The 27,587-nt window shown below is 44.2% G+C and overlaps 1 protein-coding gene across 1 annotated transcript in view; it reads right to left on the bottom strand.

Annotated features, from left to right (window-relative positions):
• The window catches only part of MAP4K5 (mitogen-activated protein kinase kinase kinase kinase 5), a 132,152-nt gene that overhangs the window by 31,175 nt on the left and 73,390 nt on the right, over positions 1–27,587 (bottom strand). The window contains exons 12-22 of the mRNA XM_069735275.1: positions 20,988–21,104; positions 17,955–18,027; positions 17,301–17,356; positions 11,097–11,137; positions 10,865–10,907; positions 10,379–10,589; positions 8,213–8,304; positions 7,807–7,848; positions 7,442–7,526; positions 3,660–3,739; positions 3,510–3,570 (exon numbers count right to left, since the gene is read on the bottom strand). Coding sequence (XP_069591376.1) covers positions 3,510–3,570; positions 3,660–3,739; positions 7,442–7,526; positions 7,807–7,848; positions 8,213–8,304; positions 10,379–10,589; positions 10,865–10,907; positions 11,097–11,137; positions 17,301–17,356; positions 17,955–18,027; positions 20,988–21,104 — 901 coding nt within the window. The remainder of the gene's footprint in view (positions 1–3,509; positions 3,571–3,659; positions 3,740–7,441; positions 7,527–7,806; positions 7,849–8,212; positions 8,305–10,378; positions 10,590–10,864; positions 10,908–11,096; positions 11,138–17,300; positions 17,357–17,954; positions 18,028–20,987; positions 21,105–27,587) is intronic.

The raw sequence follows: 27,587 nt of genomic DNA, 5'->3' as shown, positions 1-27,587 counted from the left end.
TAGATGTAAATCATTCAGCTGCGGCAATAAAAACTAAATCTCCGAGCACTAAAAAATACTCGGAGGACACCCAAGCGTGCTCGGGAAATCTCAAGTAACGAGTATATTCGCTCATCACTAGACATGACATCTGTCAGCCATGTACACATGAATCATGCCCAGCAGGGTTAGAGTAAGAAGCATACACAATATGTGGCCTCTCACCTCCTGACATGGCAGTCAGTGGCACTGGACAACCCCTTTAAAAAGGGAACGTGTCAGCTTTGAAATACTGTGTAATATATGTGAATGATGTAGGTACATGTATAAACAGTGGATATAAAAAGTCCACATACCCTTTTTAAAAAGTCATTTTTTTTGTCATATAAAAAAATTATACCAAGAAGAATGTGGAGTGAATTGTGTCATTCACAACTATAACAGCTCCATAAAAAAAAAGCCTTACCGGCTACGTGGATGACGAAGTAAAAAAAATAAAATGTTATGGCACTTGGAAGAGGGAAAAAAAAAAGATGAAAGTGCTAAATAAAAAGAAAAAAAGCCTCCATGTTCGTAAGGGGTTCATATATGAATTTAATAGAGACTCCAGAGTTATCAGTTCCCTTTTATAAGCTTTTCTACGGTGTAATATTAAAGTATATATATATTAGTCCTACATTCTTTGGGGCAGGAGTTTTATTATATGTACAGTGGCAGCTGCAGGGCGTCCAGAGACAATGCAGGACAATAAATGTTGCTCATTGCCAGCTTCATGTTGGCAAGTAAAGAGGAACAAACTTCGTGACGGAGCTGAGCCAAAGCTCAATGTTCTCAAGCCATTTATTCACTTCTCCTGTCTTCAGCGCAATGTGTAAATGTCACATCTCACATTAGCATGAGCGCACTGGAGCTCTGCCATCTGACATCTAATGTGTCCTTTGTCCCTGGAAGATAACTAGTCTCCCCCATCCCCCGCAGTGACGATATAACACTGGTTTCCACCTCATCAGATGCATTTAAGACCAACTTTCCAGGTTTCATCAATCTCAACATCGGCTGCTCCGATAACTGTGGGAAGTTGTACTAATTATTCTAACTGCAGCAGGACAATTGAAATGACCAATAAGCGTATTCTCTCGGTTTGAGTCTGTTGCTACCCTGTATCCGCCATTTCATGCAATGAAGAGACTAAGGCATTAGTGGGATAATGGACATATCGCATCATAACACTACAGTGCGTTATGTTGAATCACTTCTTGGCTCTAAGATTTTCCACAGGGCTGCAGGTAAGTGTAGCGAATATGTATATGTATGGACGTATGACCAGCAGTAACGTTGCATCTGTTCTAGGCTGCAGCTCTTCACAAAAGTCATGACCTATGTTATCCTGAGAAAAAGACAGTCGTCCTAGTCTCAACCCAAGGGGGGGGGGGGGGGATGTCCTGAGCACACACAAGTGGAAGCATTTCACACCTTTTGACTCTTTTGAACAGACATGCCAATTGCAGCATGACACTATTTACTATGAGAAAAGTCACACAAATAGGTTCAAAGAAAAATAATGTATGGATTGGTAAAATAGCCAGGATCCAGCCACAAACCAATGATTAGAATATTAACCTGAGAGGCTGGTCTAGAAATTTGTTCTCCAGGTTGACTCTATAAATTAGGCCTTTACACATGGAAAGCTTTTCACAGATTGAGGAGCAGCCAAGCTGATGTGAGCCATTCCATATTCATCCCCCCTCAGGGAGCAGAATGCCGGACTGCCAAGTTTAGACATTTCTGAAAGTTTTCTCCCTTTATTTTTATAATTGCTTTGCATATCTGTATGTCACTTTTTATTTCCATATTGTTATATATTTTATTGTAAGCACTGTATCTTTTCTATTAAAGCTTAAAACTGTAATAAGTCTGAACATTGTATGCTCTAAAAGAATCAATAGCCTTAGAGTGTGTGACCCTGGTGATTGGAATATAGTAGTAGCACTTCCAGGACTCATCGCCCGTGTGTTCGGTGAGTGGAGGCAGCGTGCATGAAGTGGGGTGCATGGTCTGTGTCGGCGTGTGATTTATGCATTATAGGACAGAGGCTGAATGCTGGACTGAGTGAGAGGAGATAGATTAACCCTTGCAAGCGCAACCCCCAGTCACGTGCTGAGAAACAGGTACGGGCTAGGCTAGGGTCACATTTGTATGTCTCCAAACATAACATATGCGTTGATTGTATATAATAAACGTGTATGCACATTATGTCATTCTATGTCTGTTCTGTTTTTTAAAGCATCCTTCCCCCCCCCCCCCCCTCACCAAATTTAAGGGCTTGTCCCCTTTCAGAAACTCATGGTCTTCGGTTGCAGTTTGATATAAAATCAACAATACTTTACAGACCTCCCCGGGTCCAGCGCTATGTCTCTGGCGCCAATATCCGGTCAGGTATCGGCTGCAGCACTGACATCACATTGATAGCATGGCACTCAATGTATGAGATCCTGAACAGCATGTTCCCTCTACACAGACACAGCCGCTGAGCTCACAGATTTGCTGCCACCCTTTCTACAGCGGCGGACACCGCGTTAGATACGCTGCCCTTCTGCTACACCTAGGGACGCTCATCTGGTAGATAGATCTCACTGCACTCCATACTTTAGGTTTGGTCCATATATCCCCCATATCGAGTCAACGCTAATTCTTCTATATTGGGAACTACACTGGCTACCTCCTCATGACCAATCTGGAGCTCTACACTTTAATGTCACACTAAACGTATGGTAACACCTGGGAGACCACTCTCCCGTAGGCTTTTTGAGCGAGCCCCCACATATATACCCGCCTATTTTGATGTACAGCTATACCTATTAGGTATACCACAAGAGCAGTCGGTTTACTGAAGAAGGTCTAGTTCAGACCGTTTATTTTTGGACTGCAACAATAAATCTCTTTCAGCAACAGACATAAATAAGTTGAGTGCCACATTATTATATTATATTTTCACTGGTTTGGGGAACCTATTTTGCGCACCAACACAGCTGTGCCACAATATATTTCACTACCCTCAGGATAAGTCATCAATATCATATTGTTTGGGGTCTGACACCCCGCATCTCCATTGATCAGCTATTGTTAGCCATGGCGAAAACAGAGTGGGTTCTGGTTGTTGGATTCCTACCAATCTGATATTGAAAACTTATCCTGGAGATTTGTCATCGGTATCCTAAGCCAGGACATCATCTTTAACGAAAGAAAGATTTTACTCCGTACAAAATGATTTTGTGAACCACAAATTCAGCTTTGCTACATCTGTATGTGTGAATGACACTAGCAGTCTTTTCTAAACCGTGCCCTTTAGTTGTAGCTCTCATATAAAGACTAAGGCAGATTTGCCACCAAAGAACGGGAGCTGCGTGCCCTGGCTCTGAAGACAGTGTTCATGCTGTGAAAACAGACATTGGGGCAGATCAAATCCTTGGTCACAAACTGAGCAATGTAATAATACAAGACTAGACCTCACAAATCAGCGTAGGACATACCTGATAGTGACATAAGGGTGTTATTGATAACATACAGCCATGTGCACTTCCGGGGGAATAGCTAAAAAATAAACACATGGATGAAATATTGATCAAAATGTCTGATATCAGCAGCCCACCCCGATGCTCACAATACATTCCTGATCATACCTGTTCCATCGTGGCTTCATGTAATTCATTCAGATTCAGAGTATAGATCCCATCCTCCGTGCCAAAGATCAGGTACTGGTCTGATGGGAGGAAAGGACTTCAGTTATTGGACCCAACCTTACTTTGCACTACATGGCAATATGTTATGCCTCATATTCTTCATGCAAAAAACTTGGGAGATCACAAATGTAAGGAATGCTTACCTAGTCTATGGATGTGCTGTGTATGAATTAAACAGGCAAATGTAGCATAGTTTCGTGAATACGGCTCCTGTGCCGACCTGCTCCCATTACGGGACTGCTTACAGCTAGAATATGCCATTAAGAGGAGTGTGGTTCTGACCTCTGGGTCATCCAATTTTTTAAGAATGAGGCTGGAACTGCAAGTCGACTTTGGCGGTGACATAGATCGCATGGCCGGAGATCGCTGTATGCTGCTGCTACATTGCAACGTAGTGCAAGTGAATGGAGTCATATTGCATCCAGCATGGTGCCACGACATGCAAGTCACTTTAAACTAGATAGAATTTTTTTTTGTGACTTTATGGTCACGGTACCTTGCAGGTCGCATTGCGACCCATTCACTATGCTGCGGTATAGCAGCAATCTTCCCCATCCCATTTGTAACAGCCAAAGTCGCCAAGCAGTCCTAGCCTTCGGGGGAATCGGCATTGTTTATCACAGCACATGGGGTTTTGGGGTTTTTGATTCACCCTTTCCTTACCCGCTGGCTGCATGCTGGCTGAAATATTGGATTGAAGTTCATTCTCTGTCCTCCGTAGTACATGCCTGCACAAGGTAATCTTGCCATGTCGCGTTTGGAGAGCCCCTGATGTGCCTTAACAGTGGAAACCCCCCACAAGTGACACCATTTTGGAAACTAGACCCCTTAAGGAACTTATCTAGATGTGTGGTGAGCACTTTGAACCCCCATGTGCTTCACAGAAATTTATAACGTAGAGCCGTGAAAACAAAAAATCCTTTTTTTTCCTCAAAAATGATTTTTTAGCTCACAATTTTTTATTTTCTCAAGGGCAAGAGGAGAAATTGGACCCCAAAATTTGTTGTCCAGTTTGTCCTGAGTACGCTGATACCCCATATGTTGGGGGAGACCACTGTTTGGGCACACAATGGGGCTTGGAAGGGAAGCAGTGACGTTTTAAAATGCAAACTTTGATGGAAAGGTCTGCGGGTGTCATGTTGCATTTGCAGAGCCCCTGATGTACCTAAACAGTAGAAACACCCCACAAGTGACCCCATTTTGGAAACTAGACCCCCCCAAGGAACTTATCTAGATGTGTGGTGAGCACTTTGAACCCCCAATTGCTTCACAGAACTTTATAATGCAGAGCCGTGAAAATAGAAAAAATCCTTTTTTTCCCCTCAAAAATGATTTTTTAGCTCGCAATTTGTTATTTTCTCAAGGGTAACACGAGAAATTGGACCCCAAAATTTATTGTGCAATTTGTCCTGAGTACGCTGATACCCCATATGTGGGGGGACCACTGTTTGGGCGCATGGCAGAGCTCGGAAGGGAAGGCGTGCCGTTTTGGAATGCAAACTTTGATGGAATGGTCTGCGGGTGTCACATTGCACTTGCAGAGCCCCTGATGTACCTAAACAGTAGAAACACCCCACAAGTGACCCCATTTTGGAAACTAGACCCTCCAATGAACTTATCTCGATGATTGGTGAGCATTTTGAACGCCCAAGTGCTTCACAGAAGTTTATAATGCAGAGTCGTGAAAAAAAAAAAAAAAAATAAATATTATATATATATATATATATATATATATATATATATATATATATATATATATATATATATATATATATATATATATATATATAAATAAATAATATATATATTTTTTTTTTTTTCACAAAAAATTTTTCCCCCCAATTTTTTATTTTCCCAAGAGTAACAGGAGAAATTGGACCCCAAAATTTGTTGTCAAATTTGTTCTGAGTACGCCGATCCCCCATATGTGGGGGGGAAGGGACCACTGTTTGGGCACACATCAGGGCTCGGAAGGGAAGTAGTGACGTTTTAAAATGCAGACTTTGATGGAATGGTCTGCGGGTGTCATGTTACATTTACAGAGCCCCTGATGTACCTAAACAGTAGAAACCCCCCACAAGTGACGCTATTTTGGGAACTAGACCCCCCAAGAAACTTATCTAGATATGTGGTGAGCATTTTGAACGCCCAAGTGCGTCACAGAAGTTTGATGCAGAGCCATGAAAATAAAAAAATCATTTTTCCCCCCACAAAAATGATTTTTTAGCCCCCAATTTTTATTTTTTCATTTTCACAAGGGTAACAGGAGAAACTGGACTCCAAAAGTTGTTGTTCAATCAGTCCGGAGTACAGTGAGACCCCATATGTGGGGGTAAACCACTGTTTGGGCAGAGCTCAGAAGGGAGGGAGTACCAATTGACTTTTTGAACGCAAAATTGGCTGTTGCGTTTGGAGACCCCCTGATGTACCTAAACAGTGGAAACCCCCCAATTCTAACTCCAACCATAACCCCAACACACTCCTAACGCTAATCCCAACCCAATCCATAACCCTAATCAAAACCCTAACCCCAATAACACCCCTAACCCAATGGCATAACCCCAATCACAACCCCAACACCCCTAACCCCAACCCTAACCAAATCCCTAAGCCCAACACACCCCTAATCATAATCTCAACCCTAACCCCAACCTTAACCCTAACCCCAACGCCAACCTTAACCCTAATCCCAAATGCAACCCTAACCCTAATCCAAACCCCAATCAAAAATCTAACCCTAACTTTAGCCCCAAACCTAACCCTAACTTAAGCCCCAACCCTAACCCTAATTGGAAAATAGAAATACATACTTTTTTTGTTATTTTATAATTTTTTTATTTTGATCACTGTGATAGGATCTCACAGAGACCAAAATAAAACAAGAGGAAGAATCTTTCTCTGCCGGCCGGCCCATCACAGCGGGCGCACTGCACATGCGCCTGCCATTTTCTTCCCGGAGGAAGAAGCCGGCGGCCAGGAGGACCCAGGGACACCGGTAAGTATGATAGGGTCCCCGAATCCCCCTATTTCTCTGTCCTCTGATGCTCGATCACATCAGAGGACAGAGAATGACACACAGCTTTTTTTTTTTTTTTTTTGCGTTCGCCGGTAATCGGTTAATTACCAGCGATCGCAAAACAGGGATCAGTAAAAATCGACCCCGATCATGTTCTATGGGGTCTCGGCTACCCCCGGCATTTTTTCCCCTGTAAAAAGATGGTTACGCCCATCGGGAACCACAAGGAGCATCGGGGGAGACGGCTGAGTATCGGGGGGCTATCGGGGACCCCGTTTCTCTGTCCTCTGATGTGCGATCACATCGGAGGACAGAGAAATTAAATGGGAAATCGCGTTTTTTTGGGGCCGCCGGTTAATTACCGGCGGTCGCAACCTGGGGGTCGGTAAGCCCCCCCGAATCATGTTCTTTGGGGTAGCGGCTACCCTCTGCAACTGAGACCCCAGAATAAATCCGACTCTGGGGGGCGCTATACACTTTTTCCACAGCGCCGTTAATTAACGACCCTGTGGTTTAAGTACCCTTAACTGCCGCTGTTAAAAGGTGTATCGGCGGTCGTTAAGGGGTTAAGGTCACCAAGCTCTGCAGGGAGAGGGAGCTGCATTCTCTTCACACTCAGTAGGTGTGGGGGCAATAGAAGTTTGATCTCGGCTAAATGAAAAATGCTTTAAAATAAATAAATAGTTATTAGACATCCGCTTAGTACCTTTAGTATCTGGGTGTATCCAGGACGTTGCACAATTTATCTTTAAAGGACAACCATCAAACACTTTGGAGAAACAGGCTCCCATCTAAAAGGCAAAATTTTAAGTGGTGATTAACAATATCAAAATAAAAAAAAATATAGGAAAATTAACTGGGGGACATCCTCTACCACACATTACAGAGCAGCTTTCAAAAGCAGCACTCAGTGTGGAGCACCAGGTACTCCATGTACTCCTATGGTGAGTCCACTGTGATCAGCGAGTGGAGTATAATGACCCCTCACCACCAGTTAATCATAGGAGAAAACTGGTCTCGCCAAACATTACTGGTATTCCTCGGTTTCACAGACTCACTGATCACACTTACCAGCACCTTGGGAGTGGGTGGTAAACCATTAATCGTTGGTTTCTGGAAAAGAGAACAGTAAATTAGAACAGAAAACAAAAACAAACAATCGGCATCAGACTCTTATAAAAGACCAAAGGATTTAAATGTGCACTTTTTTCCCCCCACTTTTTAAATTCACAAATTTGTGATTGCTGAAATTTTGCAATAATATGGATTACCAATATCCCACAAAGATCCCAAAGTTTTTTTTAGTAAACAAAATCTTGACCACTAGGGGGCAGCTGTTATAGGGAATGCAAAAAAAAAAAAAAGTCCAGCTACTAGTGACTGTATAATGCTGGATCTGATACTCAGTGATGGCCTGCGCTTTATCACATTGCTGCAAAGAAAATAGCTGGGACGAAACCTGAAATACGGCACGTACTGGGAAATCCTTTTTATCCTTCTTCTGTTGGAGTTGGGCTTTTGGGCTCTCTCCAGTTGGACTTCCTAGTCTCAGAGGACTTTCTCCATTCCCTGCAAACAGAGGGGGGTGTTAAAATCAGAGAAATAAATTGACTCAGCAAATTAAAGGGGTTCTCCAGTTTCAAAAATCTCTGAATCTTATCCTCTGGAGAGTATTGTTACAATACCCGCTTTCAAAAAGGATAGCTTTAAGGGTTGCATAGTCATCTTTCTGGGGGTTTTCTGATCACTGAGCTTCAGTCCATATCATATACACAATGTAGTATTCTGATTAGCAGGAGAACAGAAGCCTGATCTTTACCATTAACCCCGTCACTGCTGCCATTTCTCATTTTTGTTTTTTCCTCCCCCCCCCCCCCCCCCCAAGTCGCGCTGAGGGCTACTGTGAACAAAGCCTAAGTCCACTGTAAAAGTAACCGTGTATACTCAGATCATGGGGTTTATGTTATACAGATAGACACGTCGTCCATATATACATTTCTCCCCACAGTATGCAGCAGGTGCATAAAAGCTTCAGTATGGCTATGCATGTAGCAAAAAATTATTGAAACTGGACAACCCCTTTAATACAGTTATAAGCCGAGAATCTGGCATCCACATGACAATGAAGACAAGCAGGTAAATCATGCACATGAAGGAGACTACCAGAGAATGGACAGAAACTGAAAAAAAACAGGTTAATGAGAAAATAGCTTAATATCAGCCCAAATACACAAACACCTGTAAGATCCACTGTTGTGATGCAGTAAAGGCCACAAAGCAGTCAGTAAGGAGATATGTGGAAGAAAACCCGTTCTGCAAGATGGCTCAAGTTAGAAGGCACAGTGACTGACGTGCTAATGGGTGAATATTTACATTTTGACCATCTCATATAATGCCGATTATAATGGAGAGTGGAGTGAGTAAGGCAAGGTGAGGTGTGAGAATGAATAGTATGAGATGGACGGCATGCCTGCACACTTCTACGTGGTGACACATTCGCGCTATTCCCTTACTGCTGTGTGAACAATGGCTTTGCAGATTGTGACCAGACTAGGGGGGTGACCAGTTACCAGTCACATCTGGGCCTTGCTGTGGGTTATTAGCCCAAAGGACCCTCTGCCACATAAGGCATCAGTATTTTTGAACTGCAAATGGTAATATTTTTACTTACTTGTTGGCCTGGCACTTAGGGGGCATTAGTATTTGGTAAGGGTGTACTCAGAGGGAAATATTACTCTTTGGGAGTGCTCAGGGGGCATTATTACTTTTTTGTTTGGAAAAAATGGCATTACTAAAGAGGTTTCCAGAGTCTATTACTGTCTGAAGACCTGACATCACATTGACAGCACTGCAGACAATCAGTGAGCTCATCGGCTCTGAACAGCTCTTGCCATCAACTCAGGAAGAATCATTGAGCTCAATCACTGGCCCCAGGGCTGTCGACATAACGTCAGTGCTGCAGACACCAACACCAGGAGCAGCTAAGGAGACAGCGCTTGACCCGAGGAAGCAGAGTAAAGCACTTTTTTTTCTAAAAACTAATTGCAGCTGGGGTAACAGGGGTTTTCCAAAACTGGAAAAGCCCTTTAATTATTAGAGTGGATACTCAAGGGCATTATTTCTGTTATGAGGCACTCAGGGGACATTATTATTTTATAAGGGGCACTGAGGATAATATAAGCGGATTAGGGACATTCAGGGAATTATTACATTATTTGTTGTTGCGCTCTGAGGCAATCTTCTTGCAAAAGCTACCATGTATTACTGTTCGGCCATACCAGTTGCAAATCCTGACTAATATGGAAGAATATCTTCCTACCACCAAATATACTCATCCTGCAACTAAAAACTAATTGTGACAAAATGTCACCCAGGAAAAAAAAAAGAAAAAAAAAGAAAATTGCGCTGTAATATTCCTGCTGGATATCGCTGGTTTTGGGTCCATGTTTAATGATAGCTCCTGCCACCACTTGAAGTGTGATGTTGGGAGAATGAAGAATTAGGGTGAGGAGAGTGATGGAAGCATGTGGTCACGCATTCTTGTGCTTATGGTCAGCCAGCCATGTAATGATGTGTTATTCCTCTTGTTTGCAGGGTCGCAGTGGAGTTTCCTTCCTTGCTGCCTCTGCTTTGTGCTATTTACCCAACTGAGAGAGTTTACAGCGGTACAATCCAGGGGAGCGGACGCTGCTAGTGAGGAAATTATTATGAGGGGGAGCGGTGTGACGACCACAACCTGGGGAGCTCTGCCTGCGGTAGAACTGGGAGGCTCGGTTATCTGGTTGATGTTTGATCGTATTGGCTCGCTCATCGTCAGCCATGCTTTCATCTGGGCAGCTGTTCATTCTCATAGGCTGTTGGAATAAAAGACCTGATTAATACTGGATGGCATTAATAGTTAAAATCAATAGGATCTCAATATATGGGGAAAAAAATAACAGGGTTTATGACCAAACAGAGGAGGCACAAAGAGGGGCGAAGAGGAGAAGAAGGGCAATGTAAAAACTCGGTAGCAGCGCTTTCTTTTATTTAGATTTTCTTTCTGTTACAATTCCTAAAATTCTAGCTTTTCTTTTTTTTTTAAATCAAGTTCTACAATTTTATGGGAGAAATGTCACAATTACTGTACCTTAGGTGGCAGTGGAGGAGGAACAGCCCGTTTCATGGTGGAACTGCAACAAGAGTGAAAATAGGTCAGACCTCCTAATATGCTGGATTGCAACAAACATGCACAAGCATGGGAGAGAATCATGAGGACAAGTCATATAAAAAAAAATCCCAAAATGTTGATAGCATAGTGTTACATGAGAGGGGTTAATAACATAAGATCGCTCAAGCTAAGGCGCAAGTAACAGCCTTACTCATGGTTTGCTCCATTTGCAAAAGGATTCCAGTTGATGCCCTAAAAAGAAATGACATAAGATTAGGAGATGCAAGAAGCAGAAGTATACACTTAGGTCTCACTGTAATTAATTTAGATAAAAGAGCTCCCTGTCCAGAACAAGAATTTGCTAAAAGTCATTTTCCAACATGGCTAAGGAGCTGCACCCCAAACATACCGGAGAACCTAGGCAAATGCGCTGTATAAATATGCCGAGATACAAATGTTCTATATTCCGATATTCAATATTGTACCTCAACAATAGGCTTTCTACATGTATTTTATATTGTGCATTTCCCACGAAAATGAAAGTAGGGAACAAAAGTTGTAGTTACTCACCGATAACGGTGTTTCTCGGAGCCCATGACAGCACTACGGAGACAGGGGATCCGCCCTTCAGGGACAGGAAACCTACAGATAAAAGGGCGGTACCTCTCCCTCGCATCAGTTGGTTTACAGAGCATCGGAGGACCTCCAGGTTAGTTTACAACAGAGAAAAAATCATATTACAACATTTCTTAAAAGAGGAACCCCGTGCCTATACTCATACTATATACACTATATAAATTATATGTAATTAAAGGTGCTCACCGCACACGTGATGGGATGGAATAAGCGAGTGCTGTCATGGGCTCCGAGAAACACCGTTATCGGTGAGTAACTACGACTTTCTCGGTCTCCCATGACAGCACTACGGAGAGAATTGCAGAGACTAAGCTTAGGGAGGGACCACCGCCTCGAGAACCCTTCGTCCGAAGGTTAAGTCAGACACAGAGGCTAGATTTAATCTATAGTGTCTAAAAAAGGTCGATGGTGATGACCAGGTGGCCGCTTTACAGATTTGCTCTATTGATACCTCTGACCTCTCAGCCCATGAGGTAGCTACTGCTCTTGTGGAATGTGCTCTTATACCATCTGGGATCTCATTCCCCGAGGATGAATATGCCAGGACTATCGGCTCCTTTATCCACCTCGCCAAAGTACCCTTGGATGCCCGGAATCCTTTTCTGGGACCCTGGAAACAGACAAACAGAGAGCCTTCCTTCCTATACTCTCTGGTGGAATCTAAATATTGGATTAGGCACCTTCTGACGTCTAGATTATGGAAGTTCTGCTCTTTCTCATTTTTTGGGTTTGGACAAAAGGATGGCAGGGAGACTTCTTGTGACCTATGGAATTTTGATGCCACTTTTGGCAAATAGGCCGGGTCAGGTCTAAGAGTGACTCTATCATCTAATATTTTAGTGAAGGGTGGATTAGAGGATAAGGCTTGAATGTCACTTATTCTGCGTGCGGATGTTAACGCTACCAAGAGAATGGTTTTAAGTGATAGAGTTTTAATGGAAATCGTCTCTATGGGTTCGAATGGAGGACCCGTTAACGCCGAGAGGACTAAATTTAAGTCCCATGAGGGCACTTTCTGAGCGACTAATGGCTTTGATCTTGTCACCGCCTTAACAAATCTAATTATCCATGGGTTGGCCGCAATATTATGGTTATACAGTGCTCCTAGAGCTGCTATTTGTACTTTAAGAGTACTAACCGACAACCCCTGTTCCAGACCTTTTTGTAGGAACTCCAGTATTTTAGGAATTGAGGGCCCATCTTGGACTTTTACTTTGGAGACGGACAGAAATTTGTTCCAAGTTTTCCCATATATTCTAGTAGTGATGGGTTTTCTACTTTTTAACAACGTGGTGACTAAGTTATCTGAGAAACCTCTTTCTTTTAATAGTCCCCGTTCAAAAACCAGGCTGTCAAATGTAAGTTCGATTCCTGTGGGTGGAAGATCGGCCCTTGATGTAGAAGGTCTGGTATATTCGGCAGGACCCATGGGTCCGAGACCGAAAGCATCCTCAGCCAGGAGAACCACGTCCTTTTTGGCCAGAACGGGGCTATGAGGATCATTTTCGCTTTGTCCTCTCTGACTTTCCGAATGACTGCCGGGATCAGAATAGTTGGAGGAAAAGCATAAGTTAATTTTTGAGTCCACGGAATCATAAAGGCATCTAGAGCCTGTGGATTCCCTACCAGGTTCAGTGAGCAGAATTTGTTCACCTTTTTGTTTTTGTAATTGGCGAATAGATCTATTGTCGGTGCTCCCCACATTTTTGTGATCTGATCGTAGATGGATTGGTTTAGGGACCACTCGCCTTGTTTTAACAGTGATCGACTCAGGTAATCTGCTCTCTCGTTGTTTGAACCCTGAATGTGTAGCGCAGAGAGGGATAGTAGATTTTCTTCTGCAAGGTTGAAAATTTTGGCTGAAGAACTCATGAGTGCCTGAGACCTTGTTCCTCCCTGGTGGTTTATATACGCTACAGTCACTTTGTTGTCCGAAAAAATTCGGACATGATGTCCCTGAATATAGGTCAGAAAAGAAAGAAGAGCCTGAAGCACTGCCCAAAGTTCTTTTTGGTTTGAGGATGCTGATATTTCCTGAACTGACCAGGTTCCCTGAGCCACTCTGTCCCCCATATGAGCCCCCCACCCTGTGGGACTCGCATCGGTTGTTATCACCCGGGATATTTGTGTCACCCAAGGAACTCCCTTTGATAAGTTTTGGCTCTCTGCCCACCAAGGAAGGGAATGAATAACTGAGGAATTCAGGGTGATTCGACTTTCCAATTTGTCTTTTAGTATTGACTGCCATTCGAGTACGTGCCACTGAAGTTCTCTTGTGTGGAACTGTGCAAAGGGTATCGCTGGTAGGCATGAGGACAGAGAGCCTAGTAGTGACATTGCTCTCCTTAGAGTCATGGAATGATGGTGAAAGGTTCGCGCTATCATGGCTGATATGTTGACTTTTTTGGGGTTTGGAAGTCGGCATTCTTGTACTCGGGAGTCTAATGTCAGACCTAGGAACTCCTGTACTTGACAGGGTTCCAACTTTGATTTTTTTAAGTTTATGAGCCACCCCAAGTCCGTCAAGATAGTCATTACCCGGTCCCTCAGTTCTTTGCAACTTTGGGCCGAGTTGCTTACGATGAGAAAGTCGTCTAGGTAAGGGACTATTAATATATTTTGTTCCCTTATGTGGGCCATCATTTCCGCTATTACCTTCGTGAATATTCGAGGAGCTATAGAGATTCCGAACGGAAGAGCTCTGTACTGAAAAAATCTTAATTGTCCTTTTATGGGAACTGCCAATCTCAGGAATTTTTGAGACTGATTGTGGATGGGCACATGATAATATGCATCGGTTAGGTCTATCACGACCATGTAGCAATTTGGAAACAGGATTTTTATGGTGGACTTTATTGTTTCCATTTTGAATTTGTAATTTTTTACGTATTTGTTCAGGTTTTTTAGATTTATAATGGTCCGAAAGGACCCGTCGGGTTTTGGTACTAAAAAAAGAGGGGAGAAAAACCCTTCTCCTACTTCCTGAGGAGGGATTTCTTGAATCACAGATTTTTGCAGTAGGGAAATAATTTCTTTCTCTAAAGCTGCTTGTTCTGCCACTGAAGATCTTATTTTCGTTCCTATGTACTTCCGAGGAGGGAAAGAAATAAAATCTATTTTTAGACCGTACTGAATGATGTTTAGAATCCAGGTGTTGTTGGATATTTTCTTCCAGGCGGGAAGGAAAGATGTGAGTCTTCCCCCTACCGTAGGCACAATGTCATTTGGAGGGTTTTTTGTCGCGACAGGTGTTGCCAAAGAGGTAACCTCTATCCCTTCTCCTGCCTTATTCCCATTTATTCTGCTCCCTGGGGGGTCTGCGGCGGAAAAATCTCCGATTCCGAAAGGACTGCCTGAATGGAGCTGGGCCCAAATTTGGAAACCCCTTCTTTTTGTCTCCTGCTTTTTGGAGGATGTCATCCAGGGTCTCTCCAAACAGAAAATTTCCTTCACACGGAATAGAACATAGCTTTAGCTTTGTCTGGAGATCCCCAGGCCAGCTTTTGAGCCATAAGGTTCTTCTGGCTGCGTTGGAGAGAGCAGCGGCCTTAGATGTTAACCGTACGGAGTCTGCCGAGGAGTCCGCCAGGAATGCTGCTGCTGCTCTAATTGCAGGAATAGAATCCAGTAATTTATTCCTGGGTAGCCAGTCTCTAATTTGACTCTCTAATTGATCAATCCATACCATCAGAGATCTGGAGGTGCAGGTAGCCGCAACAGTAGGCCTCAAGCTACCCCCAGCCGATTCCCATGCCCCTTTAAGAAATGTGTCTGCTTTCTTATCTAAAGGGTCTCTGAGGGTACCCATGTCCTCGAACGGGAGCGCAAATTTTTTCGAGGCTTTTGCCACCGCTACATCCAACTTTGGTGCCTTATCCCAGGAAGTGGATGCGTCATCTTCGAAGGGATACTTTCTTTTAAGCGAGGGCACTGAAGAGTTCCTCCTATCTGGTTTTTCCCATTCTTTTTTAATTAGGGATTGGACATTGGGATTTAAAGGAAAGGTTTTCCGTTTTTTTTGTCCCAAGCCACCAAACATTACGTCTTGGGCTGTTTTGTCAGGTTTAGGCTCCTCCACCCCCATAGTAGCCCTAACGGCTCTCACTAAGGCATCCACTTCCTCGAGTGGAAAACAATGTCGGCCCGAATCTTCCTCGGAGGAGGATAGGGAGGAGTCAGAATCGTCCGCATCTGCGTCTTCAGATGAGGATCGGACAGAGTGGGATTGTACTGTTTCCTTTATCTTTTCCTTTTTTGGAGGAAGATACAGCATTCTGAACCTCAGATCTCATAATATTTTTTAGCTCGGATGCAAAGTCGGGAGTCTCCTCACATAGCACACGCTGGATACATGATTTACAAAGCTTTTTGTCCCAGGCTACTGGTAAAGCTTTGTCACAGATGGGGCAGGATTTGTTTTTCCTTTTCTCCAACTTCTTCTTTCCCTATTAAGGGAGAAGAGGGAGCCCTATTATAATATATACATTCACGAAGATCAACTCACCATTCGGACGTGCAGGCAGGTACCGGCTCTGGAGGGGGCCCTGGGTCTGGAATGGAAGGTTCCCGAGGAGGTGAACTAGTCTTCGCAGCAGACCTGCTGCGCTGTGTAGAACGGCTGCTAGACCCACTCCTAGCGCTCTTAGGGTCTGTCTTCTTATGGTGCTGCTGCCTAGGCTGCAGCTCCTGTGGATCGCTGTCTTCCATGATTTACAGGGAGATGGTGCGACAACTATGTGTGCACCATCTCCCTATTTGTATTTGGCGCCACCTCCGGCGTTCCCCGCACTTCCGGTCCTGCGTCACGTCCTCCAGGGAGAAGAGAAGCTACCGTGCATGCGCGCGGCGATGACCCGGAAGTCCTGCCGCATTTCCGGAGCGGCGGCCATCTTAGTACACCCAGAGCGTGCGCTTATCGGCACAGGAGCCCCGGGTGATCCAGCGCCCCTTTCTCTCCTCAGAATCGGCGGCGTTCTCCCTCCGCTCACCCTGAAGAACCCCTCGGTTCCAGCGGTGGCGGCTTCGGGAGCCGGACAAGCCGCGGCAGGAGCCTCCTCGCTGCCAGAACTCGACCGCCCGGTCCCGGTCCATCGGTCTTCATAACAGGTACCACCGGAAAGAGGTTCCCTGTTCAGGGACAGGAAACCAACTGATGCGAGGAAGAGGTACCGCCCTTTTATCTGTAGGTTTCCTGTCCCTGAAGGGCGGATCCCCTCTCTCCGTAGTGCTGTCATGGGAGACCGAGAAACAAACCCTTTCCTTAAGCATACTGAATCAGACTGGCCCTGATCAGTGTACCAATAATTTTCAACAGTGCCCAACCCTTGTGTCCAAGGCACAAATTTAGTCCCAGAGCAAACTCAGATCTAAACAATACTGTTCACATTACCGTTGCGGTTTCAATAATAATTGAGAGCATGACCACGTCTGATCCATTACAAGAGAGATAACAATGATGTCTAACAAATCCCACTAACTTTTAATGGAGTCAGTCAAAAAGGCATCATTTGTTTTGATGAAAATAAAAAGCATAGCATGCAGCCATGTGAAAGCTGAAAGGGGCTCTGGGTCTTGGACGGTATTGTGAACATGTAGAACAATGCCAAGCCCCTCCAGCAGGTGTCGCTGCAGAGATTTGCCGAATGACCAAAGGTGATGGCTGCAGACAGAGCATATCCGCCACAATCTGCAGAACATGGTCAATGCAACTTGTAAACACATAACCAAAACAAAGTAGTGGGGTTTTTTGGCATTACATCATTACTCTTCACAAACTCACCACTTCATTGGCTTCAGTCTCCTTCCTGAGCGGAGGCTCAAACTGCAGCTTGTCAACTAGAACAGAGAGATGTGGTTAATGTGATAGACAGATGTGCTGGCAGCCTTCGGAGCAAGACCCCAGTCCATCGTAGTCTCATATGAAACACAGAAAAGCAAAACGAATTCTTTAGGAAGAAGTACCCTGCACCAAAGGACCTGATCCTGCTGCTAGATACACAGAAAGCTTTACGATGCAAAGGTCTATTGATCTAGTTCTTCTTTCGCTTGGGTTATGTAATTGCTAGCAGTTCAACTTCTGTAGAGTAAAGAGGGGCTGAATGATCAGGAGCCAGCGCTTTCACTACTGGAATTATTATCCTAAAGAGGAAACTATAATTTTCTAATTTGCTCAGATGAGACATATTACATCGTTCACTCCTCCTAATACAGCCAGATCAAGTAGAGGAAAGGGGTACTTCGCATCCCCATTTTCCTGATCAGTGTGGGACACAGCAGCGAAGACCCCCTACAATGAAAACTTTTTCACCTGTGCAACTGCTGCAAAACAACTCCCAGCATGCATTGAAAGCGGAGATACAAGGAGTTGAAGTTTTGCAATAGCCACTGCATTATAACATTATAGAGATCTATGTATTCTTGATTGGCAACTCACAGTTGAGCTCAGACACAGTCCTCTCCGCTCTTTTGTTAGTAGACTTGATGGTATGGCGCACAGCAGTTATGGGCTGAAAGATCAAAATGCAATTTATTACTTACTAGCTGAAGAGCCCGGCGTTGCCTGGGCATAGTAACTAACTGTGGTTAGTTAAAACACCTCACTTCTCTCATTTTCCCCCATCACACCTCTCATTCCCCCCCCCCCCCAACAACTGTCATTTTGACCTCACACCTGTCAGTTTTCTATCACTCCACTATTTTCTCCTCACTCCTCTCACCTTGCACTCATACATTTTCATCTCACTCCTCTCATGTTCACCTCAGTATATACCTATATGTCATCTCCCCTGTATATAGTATATACCTGTATGTCATCTCCTGTATATAGTATGTACCTGTATGTCATCCCCCCTGTATATAGTATATACCGGTGTGTCATCTCTTTTATAGTACAAGCTTTGTTATACTGAGAATGTCCTATGTTGCCTATATTAAAAAAATCAGAGCTCAGCTTAATTAACTGTAGCAAAATAGAAGCTGAGCTGAGATTGGTTGCTATTGGCAGCCTGATAAATCCCCAGCCAACAGGAATCCCCCCTCCCCCCCCGGCAGTATATATTACCTCACACATACACATAATAGACAGGTCATGTGACTGACAGCTGCCGTATTTCCTATATGGTACATTTGGTGCTTTTGTAGTTTGTCTGCTTATTAATCAGATTTTTATTTTTGAACTAGATGGCAGCCCGATTCTAAAGAATCTGGAGTCTAGAATCCATATATACTTTATTTATTCAAATGTAAGAATAATACCATTAATAAATAATAGTAAGAAAGAACAAAAATAATAGGCAGTATATGGAGAAAACACCAAACAAAAGTTCAAAATTGGTGTGAAAATGTCACTGAACCACTTCACAACTAAATATATATAGTTTTGGTAAATGGTATTATCATTTTTTTGACGAAATTCGGCAGGAGCTTGAAGAGCAACGTCACTGGGCCCGCCTCCACGCAGTAGAAACTTGCTGTGAGGTAAAAATTCAAAAATCACACCAAAATGGCGGGCGGAGTGTGTCACAGTACGGCACGTTTCTGATTGGTCGCTCGCAGCAGGCGGCAACCAATCAGACACTGGACACTGTTGACGTCACTTATCTCCGGACATTAGCTCCGGACAGGAAGTTGGCACAAATTGCAGGAAGTAGTATTCTAGGCAATTATATATTAGATGATAATACCAGAATTGTGTGTGTTTTAGGGCGAGTTTCATGTGTCAAGTTGTGTGTGTTGAGTTGCATGTGGCTACATGCATGTAGCGACTTTTGTGAGATGAGTTTTGTATGGCGACATGCATGTGACAGGTTAGTGTAGCAAGTTGTGTGCAGCAAGTTTTGTGCATGGCGAGTTTTGTGTGTGGTGCGTTTTTAGTATGTGCAAGTTTTGTGTGAGGCAACTTTTGCATATGTTGCAACTTTTAAGCATGTGGCAATTTTTCCGCGTGTGCAAGTTTTGCATGTGGCGAGTTTTGCACGTGTGGCGAGTTTTGAGTGGCGACTTTTGTGTTTTGACTTATGTGGCGAGGTTGGTGTATGTGTGGTGAAATGTGTGCTGAGGGTGGTATATGTGTTCAAGCACGTGGTAGTGTGTGGCGCATTGTGTGTGTGTGTTCATATCCCCGAGTGTGGTGAGTATTCCATGTCGGGGCCCCACCTTAGCAACTGTACGGTATATACTCAATGGCGCCATCGCTCTCACTCTTTAAAGGGAACCTGTCACCCCGTTTTTTCAGATTGAGATAAAAATACTGTTAAATAGGGCCTGCGCTGTGCGTTACAATAGTGTATGTAGTGTACCCCGATTCCCCACCTATGCTGCGAAATACATTACCAAAGTCGCCGTTTTCGCCAGTCAATCAGGCTGGTCAGGTCAGGTGGGCGTGGTGACATCGCTCTTTTCTTCCCCAGCTTTCCGTTGGTGGCGTAGTGGTGTGCGCATGTCCAAGTGCCGAATCCACTGCGCGCACGTGAAGAAACAGCGCGCGATCTGCGCTATTACCCCTGTCATCGGTGGGGGCGGCCATCTTCCTGGAGCCGCGCGTGCGCAGATGAGTGCTCTGCTGCACGGGGCTTCAGGAAAATGGCCGCGGGATGCCGCGTGTGCACAGATGGAGATCGCGGCGGCCATTTTCCCAAAGCCGAGTTTGCATCTCGGCTTCAGGTAAATGGCCACCGCGATCTCCATCTGCGCACGCGTGGCATCCCGCGGCCATTTTCCTGAAGCCCCGTGCAGCAGAGCACTCCATCTGCGCACGCGCGGCCCCAGGAAGATGGCCGCCCCCACCGATGACAGGGGTAATAGCGCATATCGCGCGCTGTTTCTTCACGTGCGCGCAGTGGATTCGGCACTTGGACATGCGCACACCACTACGCCACCAACGGAAAGCTGGGGAAGAAAAGAGCGACGTCACCACGCCCACCTGACCTGACCAGCCTGATTGACAGGCGAAAACGGCGACTTTGGTAATGTATTTCGCAGCATAGGTGGGGAATCAGGGTACACTACATACACTATTGTAACGCACAGCGCAGGCCCTATTTAACAGTATTTTTATCTCAATCTGAAAAAACGGGGTGACAGGTTCCCTTTAAGTCCCCCTTGTTCACATCTGGCAGCTGTTAATTTGCCTCCAACACTTTTCCTTTCACTTTTTCCCCATTATGTAGATAGGGGCAAAATTGTTTGGTGAATTGGAGCGCGCGGGGTTAAAATTTTGCCTCACAACATAGCCTATGACGCTCTCGGGGTCCAGACGTGTGACTGTGCAAAATTTTGTGTCTGTAGCTGCGACGGTGCAGATGCCAATCCCGGACATACACACACACATACATACATACATACATACACACACACATACACATCTTTATATATTAGATAACGAGACGCACATCATTGGGAGTTTCAGTACACCAAGTTTCACTTAACCATCTTGTAAGCCTGATAAAGACTGGCAGCTCCAAGTTACCTCTAGATCATCATCATCTGGCTCAATATAATGGTGGTGGTGGTCTGGATTGTTGACCTTGTCCAAAAGCTCCAATGCAAGTAATCTCGAGAGACCTCCTTGTGCTACGAAAGTGTGCTGAAATGTAAGAATAGGCCTCATTAATGTCAGGGAGGATTAGATATATTAGTAGTAGTATTACCAGGAACAAAACACAGAAGTCAGAGGGTCCAACAGCAAAACCCAGAACAAGCCTGATCCCCAATGAGAGCTCAGCCAGATGCAATAAGCTTTAATCTATAGTAGCAATCAAAATTATTCACTTCCATTGCAAATTAGGGGTATTAGCAAAACTGACAAACATTCTGCTGTTTGTGTGGTCACAGCAGCACATATCCACAGTTCCTGTGTTCCCCCAATTAAGGAACCAAGAAAAACACCCATTAAGGAACCAAGAAAAAAAAACAATGTAAATCGATCAACAAAATATTACAAGTGGTTTCTCCGAATTTAGCATAAAATGTAACTTTTAATGAATCCTGCTGTCTCAGGAATTATTCACACCTTCATGATAAGTGTCTTTAGTACTTAGTAGGTCCCCTCTGGCTCTTGTGACCTTCTTGAAATGTGATTCATAGACAGACAAGCTTCCGGTGGAGTTCTTGAGGAATCTTAGCCCAATCCTCGAGAGCAATGTTCACCATACCAGTGTATTCTTGGGTTTGTGTGCTGAAACTGCCTTCTTCACATCCCACCAAAGATTTTGCATGGGGTTTAAGTAGGTGACTGACGGCCACCAGAATATTCCAGGACTACTTGTGAAACCAAGACTTGATGGACTTTAAGGCTTGGTATCCTTGTACAGTTAGAAGGACTAATGACGCTCAAGTTTCAGCTTCCTCACAGAAAGCATGATATTTTCAGCTAGGATTTCCTAATACATGATTATATATACACTGCACAAGCTATAAGGGAGAAGGAGGGGTGTAAATGTAAGTAAGAAACGGCATTACCTGATGGTGGTCTGCTGGTGGTCGCCGGTTCAAGTGTAGCGCATAGCTTGTGCAGTGTATATGCCTTATATATCCCCTTCATGACAGCCTCTTATATTTAATTTGAATGATTACTTCACTGCAGTAATTGTTGTGTCAGTTGCATATTCTTTATATATAGGCTTATCCTTTAACCCCTTAAGCCCCGAGGGTGGTTTGCACGTTAATGACCGGGCCAATTTTTACAATTCTGACCACTGTCCCTTTATGAGGTTATAACTCTGGAATGCTTCAACGGATCTTGGCGATTCTGACACTGTTTTCTCGTGACGTATTGTACTTCATGTTAGTGATAACATTTATTCGATATAACTTGCATTTATTTGATAAAAAAAATGGAAATTTGGCGAAAATTTTGAAAATTTCGCAATTTTCCAACTTTGAATTTTTATACCCTTAACTCACAGAGATATGTCATGCAAAATACTTAATAAGTAACATTTCCCACATGTCTACTTTACATCAGCACAATTTTGGAACCATAATTTTTTTTTGTTAGGGAGTTATAAGGGTTAAAAGTTGACCAGCAATTTCTCATTTTTACACCACCATTTTTTTTAGGGACCACATCTCATTTGAAGTCATTTTGAGGGGTCTATATGATAGAAAATACCCAAGTGTGACACCATTCTAAAAACTACACCCCTCAAGGTGCTCAAAACCACATTCAAGAAGTTTATTAACCCTTCAGGTGTTTTACAGGAATTTTTGGAATGTTTAAATAAAAATGAACATTTAACTTTTTTTCACACAAAATTTATTTCAGCTCCAATTTGTTTTATTTTACCAAGGGTAACAGGATAAAATGGACCCCGAAAGTTGTTGTACAATTTGTCCTGAGTACGTTGATACCCAATATGTGGGGATAAACCACTGTTTGGGCGCATGGCAGAGCTCGGAAGGAAAGGAGCACCATTTGACTTTTCAATGCAAAATTTACTGGAATTGAGATGGGACGCCATGTTGCGTTTGGAGAGCCCCTGATGTGCCTAAACATTGAAACCCCCCACAAGTGAAACCATTTTGGAAAGTAGACCCCTTAAGGAACTTATCTAGATGTGTGGTGAGCACTTTGACCCACCAAGTGCTTCATAGAAGTTTATAATGCAGAGCCGTAAAAATAAAAAATCATATTTTTTCACAAAAATGATCTTTTTGCCCCCAATTTTTTATTTTCCCAAGGGTAAGAGAAGAAATTAGACCACAAAAGTTGTTGTGCAATTTGTCCTGAGTACGCTGATACCCCATATGTGGGTGTAAACCATTGTTTGGGCGCATGGCAGAGCTCGGAAGGGAAGGAGCGCCATTTGACTTTTCAATGCAAAATTGACTGGAATTGAGATGGGACGCCATGTTGCGTTTGGAGAGCCCCTGATGTGCCTAAACATTGAAACCACCCACAAGTGACACCATTTTGGAAAGTAGACCCCCTAAGGAACTTATCTAGATGTGTTTTGAGAGCTTTGAGCCCCCAAGTGTTTCACTACAGTTTATAACGCAGAGCCGTGAAAATAAAAATTCTTTTTTTTTTTTTTCACAAAAATGATTTTTTAGTCCCCAGTTTTGTATTTTCACAAGGGTAACAGGATAAATTGGACCCCAAAAGTTGTCCAATTTGTCCTGAGTACGCGGATACCCCATATGTGGGGGGGGGGGGGGGGGAAAGCACTGTTTGGGCGCATGGCAGAGCTCGGAAGGGAAGGAGCGCCATTTGGAATACAGACTTAGATGGATTGGTCTGCAGGCATCACGTTGCATTTGCAGAGCCCCTGATGTACCCAAACAGTAGAAACCGCCCCACAAGTGACCCCATATTGGAAACTAGACCCCCCAAGGAACTTATCTAGATGTGTTGTGAGAACTTTGAACCCCCAAGTGTTTCACTGCAGTTTACAACGCAGAGCCGCGAAAATAAAAAAAATCTTATTTTTCCCATAAAAATGATTTTTAGCCCCCCACATTTTTATTTTCCCAAGGATAACAAGAGAACTTGGACCCCAAAAGTTGTTGTCCAATTTGTCCTGAGTACGCTGATACCCCATATGTTGGGGTAAGCCCCTGTTTGGGCGCACCGGAGAGCTCGGAAGGGAAGGAGCACTGTTTTACTTTTTCAACGCAGAATTGGCTGGAATTGAGATCGGACGCCATGTCGCGTTTGGAGAGCCCCTGATGTGCCTGAACAGTGGAAACTCCCCAATTCTACCTGAAACCCTAATCCAACAACACCTCTAACCATAATCCCAACGGTAACCCTAACCACACCCCTAAACCTGACACACCCCTAACTCTAATCCCAACTGTAAATATACATATATATGGGCAGCACGGTGGCGCAGTGGTTAGCACAGCAGCCTTGCAGCGCTGGGGTCCTGGGCTCTAATCCCACCCAGGACAACATCTGCAAAGAGTTTGTATGTTCTCTCCGTGTTTGCGTGGGTTTCCTCCGGTTTCCTCCCACATTCCAAAGACATACTGATAGGGATTCTAGATTGTGAGCCCCAATGGGAACAGTGATGATAATGTGTGCAAAAACTGTAAAGCGCTGCGGAATATGTTAGCGCTATAAAAAAAATAAAGATTATTATTATTATTATTATAATCCAAACCCTAACCCTAACTTTAGCCCCAACCCTAACCCTAACTTTAGCCCCAACCCTAACCCTAACTTTAGCCCCAACCCTAACTTTAGCTCCGAACCCTAACCCCAACCCTAGCCCTAACCCTAGCCCCAACCCTAGCCCCAACCCTAGCCCTAACTTTAGCCCCAACCCTAACCCCAACCCTAGCCCTAACCCCAGCCCTAGCCCCAACCCTAGCCCTAACCCTAGCCCCATCCCTAGCCCTAACCCCAACCCTAGCCCTAACTTTAGCCCCAACCCTAACCCTAACTTTAGCCCCAACCCTAACCCCAACCCTAGCCCTAACCCCAGCCCTAGCCCCAACCCTAGCCCCAACCCTAGCCCTAACCCTAGCCCCATCCCTAGCCCTAACCCCAACCCTGATGGGAAAATGGAAATAAATACATTTTTTTTATTTTATTATTTTTCCCTAACTAAGGGGGTGATGAAGGGGGGTTTGATTTACTTTTAGGTTATGTTCACACGTTCCTGATTTCCATCCTTTTTTTTTTCAGGACTGAAACCGCAGCTCTTGGCAGAAAACGCAGGTCCTTTTTTTTGTGCTTTTTTGGTGCATTTTTTTATGCGTTTTTTGATCCTTTTTTTTATGCAGTTTTCTATGCAGAGTCTGTGTGTTTTCTAGGCAGTTTTTTAGGGTTAAAATGGCTGAAAATACCCTAACCCTACCCCTAACCCTACCCCTACCCCTATTCTAACCTTAGTGGAAAAAAAAAAAAAAAGTTCTTAATTTTTTTATTGTCCCTACCTATGGGGGTGACAAAGGGGGGGGGGGGGGGGGGGGGGGTGTCATTTACTATTTTTTTATTTTGATCACTGAGATATAACCTATCTCAGTGATCAAAATGCACTTTGGAACGAATCTGCCGGCCGGCAGATTCGGCGGGCGCACTGCGTATGCGCCCGCCATTTTGCAAGATGGCAGCGCCCAGGGAGAAGACGGCCGGACAGACATCGGGAGGCCGGGTAAGTATAAGGGAGGGAGATTAGGGCACGGGGGGGGGGGGGGCATCGGAGCACAGGGTGGGGGGCATCGGAGCACGGGGGAGGGGCATCGGAGCATGGGGGGGAGGGGCATCGGAGCATGGGGGGGTGGGATCGGGGCAGCCACACTCCGCCCACGCACTTCCGCCCGCTTCCCCGCACTTCCTGCTGCAGCGGTTCGGCACCACAAACCGCAATAAAACCCGCAGATATATTTTTGATCTGCGGGTTTTACTGCGGGTTTGACCTCACAATGGAGGTCTATGGGTGCAGAACCGCTGCGGCTCCGAAAAAAGAAGTGACATGGTACTTCTTTTTTCCCGCAGCTATTCAGCGCGGCTTTTTTTTTTAAATTCAGGAACATGTGCACAGCGGTTCCTGTTTTCCATAGGGTACAGTGTACTGTACCCTGCATGGAAAACAGCTGCGGAACCGCAGCGGCAAAAACGCTGCGGTTCCGCAGTAAAAAACGCACTGTGTGAACATGGCCTTATAGCGTTTTTTATATCGGATTTTTAGGATTGGCAGCGGTCACACACTAAAAGACGCTTTTTTTTTTTATAGCAAAAAAGTTTTTGCGTCTCCACATTTTGAGACCTATAATTTTTCCATATTTGAGTCAACAGAGTCATCTGAGGTCTTGTTTTTTGCGGGACGAGTTGACGTTTTTATTAGTAACATTTTTGAACACGTGACAGTTTTTGATCACTTTTTATTCCGATTTTTGTGAGGCAGAATGACCAAAAACCAACTATTCATGAATTTCTTTTGGGGGAGGCGTTTATACCGTTCCGCGTTTGGTAAAATTGATAAAGCAGTTTTATTCGTCGGGTCAGTACGATTACAGCGATATATCATTTATATCAACTTTTTAATGTTTTGGCGCTATACGCTTTATACGATAAAAGCTATTTTATAGAAAAAATAATTATTTTGGCATCGCTTTATTCTCAGGACTATAACTTTTAAATTTTTTTGCTTATTATGCTTTGTGGCGGCTCGTTTTTTGCAGGACAAGATGACGTTTTCAGCGATACCATGGTTATTTACATCCATCTTTTTGATCCCGTGTTATTCCACTTTTTGTTCGGCGGTATGATAATAAAGCGTTGTTTTTTGGCTCGTTTTTTTTTTTTTCTTCTTCTTACGATGTTCACTGAAGGGGTTAACTAGTGGGACAGTTTTATAGGATGGGTCGTTACGGACGCGGCGATACAAAATATGTGTACTTTTATTGTTTTTTTTTAGATAAAGAAATGTATTTATGGGAATAATATTTTTTATTTTTTTTATTTATTTAGTAATTTATTTTTTTTTTACACATGTGGAAATTTCTTTTTTTACTTTTTTACTTTGTCCCAGAGGGGGACATCACAGATCGCCGATCTCACAGTTTGCACAGCACTCTGTGAGATCGGCGATCTCACTCATCGCTGCAGGCTTACAGAGCTGCAGCCTGCTCCTGACCCGGAAGTACTCCCTGCAGGACCCGGATTCAGCCCTGCGGCCATTTTGGATCCGGGGACTGCAGGGAGAAGACCTCGGTACAAGGTGAGCACATCACCTTGTACCAATCGTCTCAGGGAAGCACGCAGGGAGCCCCCTCCCTGCGCGATGCTTTCCTGTACCGCTGGCACATCGTGATCATGTTTGATCGCGGTGTGCCGGGGGTTAATGTGCCGGGAGCGGTCTGTGACCGCTCCTGGCACATAGTGCCGGATGTCAGCTGCGATAGTCAGCTGACACCCGGCCGCGCTCCCCCCGTGAGAGCGGCCGATCGCCTATAACGTACTATCCCGTCGGTGGGAATTAAGGCCCACCCCACCTCGACGGGATAGTATGTCATATGGGATTAAGGGGTTAAGTGAATATTATTGTTTTGCATTTCAACCAACAAAGCATTTTTTGTATTTTATGACCATCTTTTTCCCTGTGGTCCCCCTTTCCTC

This window comes from Ranitomeya imitator, chromosome 1, assembly GCF_032444005.1.
Source record: "Ranitomeya imitator isolate aRanImi1 chromosome 1, aRanImi1.pri, whole genome shotgun sequence".
Lineage (NCBI taxonomy): Eukaryota > Metazoa > Chordata > Amphibia > Anura > Dendrobatidae > Ranitomeya > Ranitomeya imitator.
This window is presented reverse-complemented; position numbering and strand designations above follow the sequence as displayed.